Below are 12,956 nucleotides of genomic sequence, written 5' to 3'. Positions count from 1 at the left end.
GATGCTCATATTTCCAAAATGTTTACCTGTAGACCTGTCAAATATTATTGTAGTTTGCATTTATTCTTCAGGCAACAGAAGTTAATTTAAGAATATAGATCTTACCATTATGAACAAATTTTCTTAGGGATGTTGGTCATCAAGGATCATTGATTCTGCTTGTGGTGGTGTAAGTGTATAAGAAGAGTCCACAGCTGGTATGTGTGAAGTGAAATAGAGCATTAAAAATTTTTTTTTATGTTTTTAATTTATTTTTTAGAGAGAGAGAGAGAGAAAGCATAGGAGGGACAGAGAGAGAGAGAAGGAGACACAGAATCCGAAGCAGACTCCAGGCTCTGAGCTGTCAGCACAGAGCCCGACGCGGGGCTTGAACCCATGAACCACGAGATCATGACCTGAGCCGAAGTCGGACGCTTAACCGACTGAGTCACCCAGGCACCCCTGAAATAGAGCATTTTAAGCTCATGGGTAGGGGTGCCCAAGTGGCTCAGTCAGTTAAGCGTCTGACTTCAGCTCAGGTCATGATCTTGCGGTTCCTGAGTTTGAGCCCCACATCAGGACTCTGTGCTGACAGTGCAGAGCCTGGAGCCTGCTTCAGATTCTGTTTCTCCCTCTCTCTCCCCTCCCCCCACATGCGCTCTTCTCTTTCTCTCTCTCTAAAAAGTAAATAAACATTAAAATAAAAATTTAAAAAAACCTCATGGTTAAATTGAAAAGAGTATTTTTGAGTGTTTAAAGAGTATTTTAAAAAGTATTTTTTCTAACTTATTTTTTTCCTCAGAACCTTATATCAGTTCTAACTGGTATATTGCCATCACTTTATTGTTTTTTATTAATCCAGTGACATTGGGAATTCATTTATTAAGAGATGACATGGATCAAAGATGTCTCCTTAGATTTAGGCTCCAAAACAATGTCACAATCTTCCGTGACATGATTAGAACAGCATTTGGTATGGTACACCATGTAAATGGACATGTGGGCTTTATGAGAAGAGAGGAGATTGAGGCTTCATATCACTTTTCACCCAAGTGTCCTTTTTTAAGTATACATAATAACAGCTAGCATTTCTTGAGCACCTCCTCTGTGCCAGGCACTGTTAATATACTTGGTCCTCACTCAGCAATCCTTTAGGACTCTTCTCTCCTTTTTTATGCTTTATTATAGATAGGGCAGCTGATGCATAAAGATGTTGAATAACCAACCCAAGGTCATAACTCATGAAAACCCATGCATTCCAGTGTTAGAACCTATCCTCTTAACAGCTGTTATTTTTACTATTCCACAACAATGAAAAAATTAATGTTAACAGAGCACTAACTGTATACCAGGAGCTCTACCAAGCACTTTACATGTATTATTTTATTTAACATCCCTAGGTGTATTATTATTCTCCTTTGATAGGAAAGGGTACAGTGTCACAAAGATGTTAAGTGGTTACTTAGGTTACTCAGGGTCATTACCCAAACTAATGTCAGAGCCATTTTAACTAAGGTTGTCTGATCCCAGCACCTGCAGTGTGTTTTCAGTGTTTCAAATCTGGCCCTGTTAGGATATGTGGTGAATATACCATTACTGTTGTTTGCAGCTACAAATAACTTCTTTCATTCCATGTTTCTTCAGAAACTATATAGTAAATATCTCTAATACCTTATAGTTTGCAAATTTGATGACCCATCAAGAGCTTTTGTTTTTTTTTTTGGTCAAGAACATTTTTTAAAAACCAGGAGCCCATGGGGTGCCTGGGTGGCTCAGTCGGTTGAGTGTCCAACTTTGGCTCAGGTCATGATCTTACGGGTAGTGAGTTTGAGCCCTGCGTCAGGCTCTGTGCTGACAGCTCGGAGCCTGGAGCCTGCTTCAGATTCTGTGTCTCCCTCTCTCTCTGCCCCTCTCTCTCTGTCTCAAGAAGAAAAAAAAAAAACAAAAAAACACTAAAAAAACCCACAAAAACAGGAGCCCATGTGTATTGTCTTAGTAGAATAAACTGTATCTTACAGGAGGAACATTCTTTTATTTTAATTAATTTAGAAGATGGTTTTAAATAAGAATTTCAAATATATATAAAAATAGTATACTATAGTGATTCCTACTTACCCATCACTCATCTTAACACTTGTCAGCGTATGGCTAAACTTTTTCATCTGTATTCACCCATTTATTCCAGCAACCCAAATATATACTGGATTATTTTGAAGCAAATCCCTATCGTATCATTTCATTTGTAAAACTTGAATAAAAATCTCCATTGCAGTGGCAAGAATAAAAAAGACAAAACTCAGTTGACTTAATATTAAGTTTTAAGATATGAGCAGATTCAGAGTCTTAGAATTTTAAGATTAGAAGGTATATAACAGCTATTAAAGCTGTTGTCAGACTCGTCAAATTCCTCCTACCTTCAGTTAGATTCATGGCTTCAGCCATCTTCTCTTAGATCTTGCTGGCTATATGTTTATTTAGTGTTATTTACTTATGTGATTAAATTATTTGAGGAAAAAAGACAATTTGAAAGAGAAAATATAGCAACATGGCCAGTATTTAAATCACTTCTACTTCTCCAACTTTCAGTGTTTTATTTAAATTTTATTCTTTTCCCTTCTGACTTTATGTTTATTTTAGCTTTTTAACTGTGAATTGTATCCTTTTCCAGATGTGTATATGAATGTTTTCCACCAGGCATATGAATTTAAGCAGATTTGTATTCCTTGAAATTATCCTTTTTGAGTTCTTCCTATGTGCACATTACTGCTACTAAGCTTTGACAAGGGATAGAGATTAAAAAGATACCAGACCTTCACAGAATTCACTATTTAGTGTATATAAATTATCCATTTTATGAAATGCGTATTAAAACACAGTTCTTGTGAAATGAATTTCAGTTAAGGAAATCTTTGTTTCAGACTTTCAGCCTAAAGTCAGTGAGCAGTGATATGTTTCACTTGGGAAAAAAAGATCACTGGTATCCCTGTTTCCTGGTTTACACTTGAATCTTTTTTGAAAAAATTATTATCATTGTAATCTTTATTAAAATCTAGGTATAATGATAACAATGCCCAGTGTTAAACAAGTCAATTTGAATTGGTCCACTTAATAGTCACGCTTTTTCATATGGCCTTAACAGCTACCTTTTCAAATTTATCTTTTTTATTCATACACCCTATTTCTAAGTAAAAGTTAATGTTTGTTTTTGCCCCTAAATCCCTTTACTTTCCTATCCCTTATTTATGCTTTACCTATTGGCAGAAAAGAACATGGCTCTTCCTGCATTTCTAAATCTTACCGTTCTTAGTGCACTTTCAATGTCACCATTTTTGTGCAGACTGACCAAGAACATAATATACATTCAGCATTAAATGTGCTTATTCATGGTATGCTACTGTCTTTAGATAGAAAAATGGCCTAAAAATAAAAGTAGAGTTAAATACTCAAATTATTTACTATAGACTGTATCATAACACGTGATATTTTAAAATGTTATATTATTCTAAAATAAGAATCTGTAACATAGGTAAACATAAATTATTTTGTTCAAGATAGATGATTATTTTAGCTTCTATCAAAATGATGTTCCATTAGCAAAGGCTTTTATTTCCTGAGGAAAGCGCAATTTTTTTAGATGTAGAAAGTATACAGGAGTAACCTCAGCACCATTGTTTATGGCATGATTGGTTACAAATCACCAAATAGGACTAGCCATATGTGCCATAGTATATGGTATTTCTTGGTATCCTTTTTTAAATTTTTTTTTTCAACGTTTATTTATTTTTGGGACAGAGAGAGACAGAGCATGAACGGGGGAGGGGCAGAGAGAGAGGGAGACACAGAATTGGAAACAGGCTCCAGGCTCTGAGCCATCAGCCCAGAGTCCGACGCGGGGCTGGAACTCACGGACCGCGAGATCGTGACCTGCCTGAAGTCGGACGCTTAACCGACTGCGCCACCCAGGCGTCCCATTGGTATTCTTGATATAAAATGATATTTCTCTAAATGACCTCTAAGATGTTTTAGTTGTAGCATTCAGAAATAGTCCTTTCTGTAATCATTATTAAGTCAACATGACTCTTTTTTTGTTAGGAGCCCCCCCGCCCTGTGCACCCAGCACCCTTACCAGAAGCCCCACAGCCACAGCGTCTGCCCCCAGAAGCTGCCAGCACATCTCTGCCTCAGAAGCCACACTTGAAGTTAGCACGAGTTCAGAGTCAAAACGGCATTGTACTGTCATGGAGTGTCCTGGAGGTAGATCGAAGCTGTGCCACTGTGGACAGCTATCATCTCTATGCTTACCATGAGGAACCCAGTGCCACTGTGCCCTCACAATGGAAAAAGATTGGAGAAGTAAAGGCACTTCCCTTGCCCATGGCATGCACTCTCACCCAGTTTGTATCTGGCAGCAAATACTACTTTGCAGTACGAGCCAAGGATATTTATGGACGTTTTGGACCTTTCTGTGATCCTCAGTCAACAGATGTGATCTCTTCTTCCCAGAGCAGTTAAACCTTGGAGCCTCTATCTCTTCCTCTTTCTGACTTCCACTTTTTGGTCTTGTTTTAATCTTGTGCATGATATCCATTGTAAAATCCACATTGTGCAAGATTTCTTGGACAGCTGTGTATATACACTACATTTGTTTATAATCAGAAGTAAAATAAACAGCCCATAAAGCAAGAATCTTCTCCTGGACAATTGAAGCTTCAAGGTTTTGAAATGTAAATGTGCACCTTGCTTTAGTTTTAAGGCTGGGGAATATGTGTGGGTGTTTATGTGTGTTTTTCCCTATTTATATGTTTACTGCGGTGGAACCTCCTATTTCCATTCTCAATTTTACCTCTCTTCAGGTATTAAGTAAGTAGATCGAGGGATCAGAAGTATGGTATGTAACTGGCATGATTCTACTTCTAAGGGATCTGTAGGTTCATGGTTAAATGATTTAAACTGAATCTAAACAAAACCCAAAGAAAGAAAGAAAAAGAAAAATGGTGAAATAGTTTAAAATAGGTTCATTTGAACACAGGAAAGAATCTGTTTGTCTTTTTTCTTTTGTTGGTTGTTCATTAGGTAAAAAAGATCTGCAGTGGCCCCTCTCTTTCCTAATCTGACTCTTACATTTATTTTGTGCCTTAGAGATTAACTACAAAAATAAACATGACCATTTGTCCATTGTTGATCTTCTCTTTCAGGCTTTCGCCCTTCATTTCTCCTTCATCTCCACTAAATATAGCACACCTCCCCTCAAGTCACTTTTAAACCAATCCTTTTAGGTATATTCTTATCAGTGGCATCACTACATTTAACTCCCCAAATTTGACTTGCTCTTTTCTTCTAATAATGTAAGTGCTTTTATCTTTGGTCACTATTTAAATTAACTGTGTAAAATGGACCAAGAAAGACCATATTATGTAAGAAAATTGTTCTTCAAACATATTTTAGGATTTATGTTGCATACTGTGTTAGAGATTATAAAAGCAGTGTTAGTTCTCTTTATCACTCGAAGCATAGTATTCTTTCAAATGTAGTAAAGAATAAAATTCACAAAGTACAGTGAACTAAAATATCAAAGGGAAAGCTTTATTTCCTCATTGTCATATCATTCTTTCTGTTTTAACCTTTTAATAACTTTATTTTGATGGTGCCAAGTTTTGTCTGATTTACCCTCTGTCAGCTTTAGATAGGATTTGGGGTTATTTTATTTAACAGTTAGGTATAACTTTCTGTGTCTCTCTGTTCCTGTTCAAAGTTAATCAAATTCATTTTAGGTCCTGGACTTTCAGTATGAGTGCCAGCTCTCCTGGTTTCAGGTAGGTGTTTGAGGGTAGATAGTTTAGGGCAGGAGAAATGGGGTAAGTTTGGGGATGAGAGAGAATGATTGGGAATAGTGTGAAAGGAATTCATGGAGTTTGTCAAATAGTTTTTCAAGTCATCTTCCCTTACCTTATTTAAATTCCTACCTTCTCAAAATAAATTCATCTTTAGTTTTCCCTGGAATTATAGGAGGGAGCTATTCCTTCTGTGAATGCTGCTTTGTTTGCAACTTTGATGGCTTGTAATGAGAAGCATTCTAGTTGTAAAACTCTCATTAGAGACTTTCACTGGTCAGTGTACTGTCACATTAGGTGTGAAGTTTGATGCTGAAGAAAGTCTACAGATTGCCAAAATTGTAAATGTTCCAAACCTTCCTTTCACTTTCAGAAAATGAGACCACAATGAGAATTAAAGTTTTTATCAATCAGATTTACCAAGCATGTAGATGTTACTCATTCTAGGACTGATGGTGGTAAAGAAGTTGCCAGTGTCATGCCAATCAAAATTCTGAAAGGGAGAATTTGATGATCTTCTAGATGTGTATGAACACCTATCTATATCTGCATGTATATATGTTTTTACCTGCAATGGTTGCATTGTTGATTATGTGATCAAGATCATTCCTGTCTGCAGAATGGAAGGCCCGTGTTCAAAATTGTTCTTTATTGGCCAGTTTATGGTCATGTGATGACAATTTGCCCTAGCCTAGAAAAGCTTCCCTTGGTGAATGTTTTTATTTATATTCACTAATCTTTTTTTTTTTTAAAAAGCTTTCATAGCATTATGTAATCAGGCAAAGAAGCCCAGTAGAATGAAAGTATTTTAGCCTATATTGTGTGTTTTCTGTCAAAGGAAGAAATAATAAATTACCAAACAGTAACCCTAAAAATATATTTACTACAGCAAAATCAAACTTTTTATTCCAGAAGGTGGAAGGAAGGAAGCTACAAAGAGAGACTAATTATTTGAGGAAAGCGTTTATTATGAGATGCTTTCCTCAGATTAGCCTGCCATGGGATTTATAGGCAACATCTATATTGAATTTACTGAAAAATGCTAGGCTTAGAACTGTTGGCTTTTATTTTGGGCAGGTTTTAATGTTGATGAGCTGACTTTCTGTTTGGTTCATTTCTTTTGGGAGAAAGAAAGGAGGACTCAACTAGAAATAGCTACTGATTACAGACCATATTGTAGCAATTCACACTCCATGGTACCTTTTTTATTTCATGGTACCTTTTCACAAAGTATTACAGATAAGTTTGATTATCCCATTTTGGGAATGCAAGTTTGCTGCATTTTTAGTTGGACAATACTTGTCTAAGTGCTGCCTTATTGGAAATTCTGAAAACTTCTGATATATTGACCTAAAATGTAGGGTGTTCATATGGCTTTTAAAAAGTAAGTGATGTTTGTTACTCTCTGTTTTGCACTTTGTCAGAGTAACTTTCACCCTGTTTTAAGTGTAAGCCTCATTTAAAAATTATGTTCTTGCCAGTAAATTTATAAATTACCAAAACAACATCTGTTGTTAGCTGTTAACTTTATGAGGTAACTATATCCCTGTTTCTTTGGACTCACTTTAAAATATGCAGAATACTGTTTAACACAGTAGACGTTTATGAGAGAAGTGAGGGCATACAGCTTTCTTCCTTGAAAAGTGAGTATTTATTGGCATGTCATTTGCCTCACAGAGAGTGTTCCCCACTCACCCTACCCCGATTGCTGGATAATAAATAAAAGGTTTAAATGAAAAACGTGACCTAAAGCAAGGAGCTTAGAATCTTTGGTACATCTGTCTGCAAATTCCTTAGGTGGGCTGCACTATACAGTTCTCTTACTGTATTGGGAAAGTGTTAACTTAGTTTTTGTCGTTTGCTCTTTTGCTTACATTTTCCAAATTATCATTTATGCAGCCAGGTGAATGTTAATATTGCATGATATGCACTTATCTTGTTCCACGAATTTTCCAGTACTGTACAAAATTAACAAAATAATGCCTGTGGTATCTTCTCTTACTTTGATATTTGATACACTGTGATTTTAGCACAGTAGAGTACTGAAAAGACCTTCCAAGTGTTCTCCCCAACTTTCCTTCTTGGGCTATTTCAGTATCATATGAGTTATATGTTATTTTAATTCCATCATTGACCAGTCATTGGCCTATTTTATTCTAATTTCCAGAAAAAACCATGCCCCAAATTTGGATTGTTGGAAATAAGTCTCTCTAAAAGCAATGTATGATTTTTCCTTCCTTACTATTTACTGGGTGGGTGATGCCCCTCTCCCACTTTTTAAAATTTTTGGACAAACAAAAAGAACAGGTGTTTTGTTAGTGTGACAGACGTAGATCTAATTCCTAAAACATATTCCCCTTGAGCCAGCCAATGGGGAGGAAAGGATGATAAAACACACGTTTTGTCTTCTCATCTTCAAATAGTTTTATCATGTTACGTAAGTTTCTTTATTATTATTATTTTTTTAATTTGTAGAGTCAGCTAAGTACCCATCATTTATGTTTAAATGCTGAGGGGGGGGGGGTTGTTTTTGTTTGGTTTGGTTTTCGGTTTTTTTTTTTTTACTTTTTGTACATAAGGTAACTGGGCAATCAAACACCTTTTGGGGGATCCTGGCTTTATTATTTTCTCAGCCATTTCAAAATTAAATATAAAAGAAAATCTTTTGTAGGAAACTTGCATCCTGATTTTTCTTTATTGCAGGTGAAAGTGTAAATAGTAAGACAATGTTTAAGACCTTCCTAATGTCTAATATAAACTGGGCTATAGCAAGTTGCCCTATTTTTATTAGGTTTTGAAGGTTTTTGTGTTTTTTTTTTTTTTCTTTTTTAAATGTACAGTAGAGTGGTGTCTGTATAAGTGTTAACTGTAGTGGGATTTTGTCCAGCAAGCCTGACATTTATACTTTGAAATAAACTACTGGGTTTTTAACATTCTGAGTATTCTGATTCATTGTAATTATTCTCAGCCCTTGTGTTGCTTTTGGAAGTTCTCACCTTATTAAGAATCACCCGTTATACTGTGTAATATTGTTTATTTAACCTACTTGGCAATATTTCAGCACTCAAACCACATACAGTTCTCTAGCTTTGAAAGAAAAACTGCTCTATACAGTTTTGCTCCCAGATTAGATATGCTGCTTTTAACTAGTGGGAGAAAACATTAAGGTCATATTGTGTGCCTAGTCTGCACCATGAAGAATCAGCTGGTGCTTATTAATGATCAGAAAAATCACTAACTGCATTTCCATTAGAGGTTCCTTTGAAAATGCAGTTCCACCATCCCCTAGGGCTTGCCCTTCAGTATATCCAGCCAGGGGAAGGAGAAAGAGCACGGAAGAGTACAGGTTTTTAGGGGCCGAGCCCAGAAGTGACACTAATTTTGGACTCCTTTGGCAAGAACCCTGTCACATGGCACAACTATCTAGGGGAACCTGGGTGATGTGTTCTGTGTGGCCAGGCATAAAAGGAGAATATGGATCTGGCTGAGCAGTTTCTGCCATACCGTCCTGTATATAAACTTGTATGCTGAAGCCAGTTACTTATCTTCTAGAATATTTCCTCTACACTCTGTCACCCTATAGTGAATGTTTGTTGCCAAAACCTACAAAATCAATAGTAGAAAATAAAAGTGACAGACTGAATTTAATATATTTTATTAAGATTAATTCTGAATGGAAAAAACATAGCTAAAATAGTGCCTTTGGAATCTTATTTGCGACCTTCTATTCCCTTCTATTCCCTCAAATCCCTCCTTCATTTTGTGTCCTGTTTCAAAATTGGTTTCATGATAATAAAATCAAAGTTGTAGGTCTCTGGCATGCCCTGGTGGAGAGTTTTGTTGAAACGGTTCCAGTGAAAAACAGGGAGGCCATCTTGTACTGTGGGACCACTGATGGCATGGGCTGTGTACGCTGATGCTAGGTAGATATCGGCCACCTGGAAAGGGAAAGGAGAGGGACATTTTAGAAAAAACCATTTGGAAAAAAATTCACTAAATCCCCGTTTTTTCCCTTTTTTTTTGTTTTTGTCCTTTTTTTTCCAAAGTCACAATATTAGCCCCCCTTTTAAAACAAAATCTTGCAAGCTCCCACAATATGCTCTTCCATAACCATTTGGCGTTCCAATGTGAATTGAGCAGAAGTGCATTAGGTTAACGTAGCCAAAAGTGTGAGGTCTGGAGTCAAAGTGCTCATATTCAGAATTCTAGCTCCAAAACTTATTTTAAAATAACCACTATTTGGCTCAGTTTTCTCATTTGCAAAAGGGTAATAACCCAACTTCTTGGAGGGGTTGTCAGAAGGAGTTAAGGAGCAGTTTATGTGAAGCAGAATGTAGGCTTCAATAAAAGTTGTTATTAGGGCAGTAACGAGTTTTAAAGTAGAAGGAACTCTATTAAAATAGGAGGTCTGTGGTTCTCAAAAGCACCTAAACATTGGATAGCACCAGATCTTAACCTTAGAGAAAAAGGAAGAACATGTCTCCTAACTTCTGATTTTCCACATATTCAAAATGGCTCAAGAAAAATGCTAATAAATTAAGTATATCCTTTAGCAGAAACTCTTCTGATGAAAAATCAGCAGACTCCTCTCTCCAGAAGAAAGTAAATTTGGCAGATGGAGGCTTGGCTTGGGTTCTCTCAGGCAAGGCAGCAGACGTGATTCTCTTTGTGTATTCGGGAATGGTTAGAACACTTCTTGCACACTTTACTGAATGTTTGCAAATACCATTAAAAAGAAATAAACATTCACTGGGGTTTCATGTGTGCCAGGCTCTCTATACCCACTAATTTTTTTTTCAACTTTACACAACATATTTACTTTACACATCATTAAGACTAGAGCTTTCCTGTAGCTAAAAAGTAGCTTGAGTAGGAACGAGACTACTCTGAAGCCTATGAGGCAAGTACTATTATTATGCCCATCTTCCAGATAAGGAAACAAGCATTACAAGATGGTGGAATTTACTATTATTTGGCAGAGGAGGGCCTTGAAGTTAGGCAATGGGACCTACTATCAGAATCTCTTAAAAAGCTGACTCCTGGGGCGCCTGGGTGGCGCAGTCGGTTGAGCGTCCGACTTCAGCCAGGTCACGATCTCGCGGTCCGTGAGTTCGAGCCCCGCGTCGGGCTCTGGGCTGATGGCTCAGAGCCTGGAGCCTGTTTCCGATTCTGTGTCTCCCTCTCTCTCTGCCCCTCCCCTGCTCATGCTGTCTCTCTCTCTCTCTCAAAAATAAATAAACATTAAAAAAAAAATTGAAGGTATAAAAAAAAAGCTGACTCCTGAATTGACTTTATGGTCAGAGACAGTATTGTGCTTTATGCCGCAGAAGTCCCTGCAGCTTTGCCTTTGAATAGGTTTATGTGCTGGCGAAAATTAAATTCAAAAGCCAATAAGCATGTTACCTTCGTGTCATAGCAACCTCCAGGACTTGGGTTAAGTGAGTTCAGGTCCTCACGGCAGCAGATGGTATTGCAGGGATCGCCCTTACTGTAAGGATCCTTTTTATAATCTAGAAAACAGTGATGGGGAAAAGGGTGAGTACTGGCTATTCGGAGATACACCTACCCCCTGGTAAGCTTTTTGGACCTGCTGAAGTATATAGATGATCAGAGAGTATGCTCCAGTAGCCTCTTTGACCTAGTCTGCTCTCAAGAAACTTGCATGGTGAAGAGTTGACAGAAGAGAGGTAATAAAGGAGAAATGTGCATCAATGTTTTTCTACAAAATAAATACAAATTTGATGCTGTTCATCACAAATAAAGTATTCATGAATAATTTTTGTTTTATTAGCTGCTTTTGTCCTTGGAAGAAAACCTGGGTTAGGGTTGGGGGGGGGGGGAGTGGTAAAAAGAAAGTACACTGTATGAGTTATTCTGTGTTTTACATATTTTTTCCCAGTTAAAAAAACATGTAGAATCTTTTTCCCTGTCATTTTATAAAATAGGACAAAATTCTATTTGTTCAGAGTAAAATATGTATATTGTTGATTGAATACTGAATACTTAACTTCTTATAATTCCTTCTAGTACAGAGATGGATTCTTTACATGGGGAAACTTACATGGATTCTTTATCCCTTTGGAAGAAAAGGAGTTTTGAAGAATGATTCTTGAGAAATGTGCTACGTACTGTTGTATCGCATGATATATTTCATGGATGCCATATCAGTCACTTTCCCTTGGTCACGCCGGAAGATTTTGGCTCGTGAAGCCATATCATAGGAGTACTCCAAACCCAGCTTCTGAACTAACATTGGATAGCCACTCCAGTTGTAGATCTTTTCATGGAAAGGAATGTTGTAGGAGGGCCAATATCCTGATTTGGAATGGAAAGGAAGCAGGGAGACAGACAGAAAAGAGAGATGGGACAAAATAGATGTTATTAGTGATAGTTTCTTTTGAAAATTGGCACAGGTGTGTGATTACAAAATGATATTATAAAGAAAATTAAACTTTGAATGTGAACACTGGCCTTCACACTGGATCCTTTTAAATTTACAGAATCAGTATACTTCTAGATTGTTCCATTAGGCAAAGAAGAGCATCAGAATTCTTTGTTTCTCACTCAAAATTCTTAAAGCAATCTGTTAACCAGAAAATAACTTTATTATCTATAGAGCAAAATGAAGCATAACACCGAGTGGTCTGGGGGAATTGGTTTAAGTTGGTTTAGGTTAGTTACTGAAATGCCAAAAGATGGTTTCACAATGTGGCCCCACCAGGGAACAGGCCAGATGCTAATCATGGGATAGTGGAAAAACACAGTACCTAGAGTTGAGGAAACCTGAATTCTAGGCTCAGGGCTGACTCTCTAGGTCTTAGGCAGTTAACGTCACTTTATTTTCTTTTTTAACAGGGAGAGGGAAAGGAAGAATCCATGGTTTGAAGAGACTAGAGATGATCTTTAAGGTTCCAGTGGGTTTTAACTTCTTTGTAAGCATTCATTAAGGCTTAGCTTCATTCAGAACTTCATAATGTGCCAAGGCCACAGAGCCCATTAGTCACGAAGCATCAAACATGTGACACAGCTCTAGTACAATCAATATTTCAGGAACATCCCATATTACAATGGCCTGGGCTACTGTCCATAGGACAGTCAGTCAACACAGGGACTCCTCCATCACTCAGGGGCTAACCTCCCACTCTC

General features: G+C 37.2%; 2 protein-coding genes across 5 annotated transcripts in view; one reads left to right on the top strand and one right to left on the bottom strand.

Moving 5' to 3' along the window:
- Positions 1 to 8,746, top strand: part of ATF7IP (activating transcription factor 7 interacting protein) — a 124,788-nt gene extending 116,042 nt beyond the window's left edge. For all 4 annotated transcript variants that reach the window (XM_025930107.2, XM_086714019.1, XM_086714018.1 and 1 more), the window contains exon 15: positions 4,072 to 8,746. In XM_025930107.2, the coding sequence (XP_025785892.2) occupies positions 4,072 to 4,491 (420 nt within the window). In that variant the 3' untranslated portion in view covers positions 4,492 to 8,746. The remainder of the gene's footprint in view (positions 1 to 4,071) is intronic.
- Positions 8,747 to 9,449: 703 nt separating this feature from the next.
- The window catches only part of PLBD1 (phospholipase B domain containing 1), a 54,171-nt gene continuing 50,664 nt past the window's right edge, over positions 9,450 to 12,956 (bottom strand). Inside the window, exons 9-11 of the mRNA XM_025930087.2 lie at positions 11,940 to 12,125; positions 11,214 to 11,320; positions 9,450 to 9,748 (exon numbers count right to left, since the gene is read on the bottom strand). Of these exons, the coding sequence (XP_025785872.1) occupies positions 9,566 to 9,748; positions 11,214 to 11,320; positions 11,940 to 12,125 (476 nt within the window). The 3' untranslated portion in view covers positions 9,450 to 9,565. The remainder of the gene's footprint in view (positions 9,749 to 11,213; positions 11,321 to 11,939; positions 12,126 to 12,956) is intronic.

The sequence above is a fragment of the Puma concolor genome, chromosome B4, assembly GCF_028749965.1.
Source record: "Puma concolor isolate L17-30 chromosome B4, mPumCon1.1.hap2, whole genome shotgun sequence".
NCBI classification, from domain to species: Eukaryota; Metazoa; Chordata; class Mammalia; order Carnivora; family Felidae; genus Puma; species Puma concolor.
Note: the sequence above shows the minus strand (reverse complement) of the source record. Positions and strands in the feature narration are given on the sequence as shown.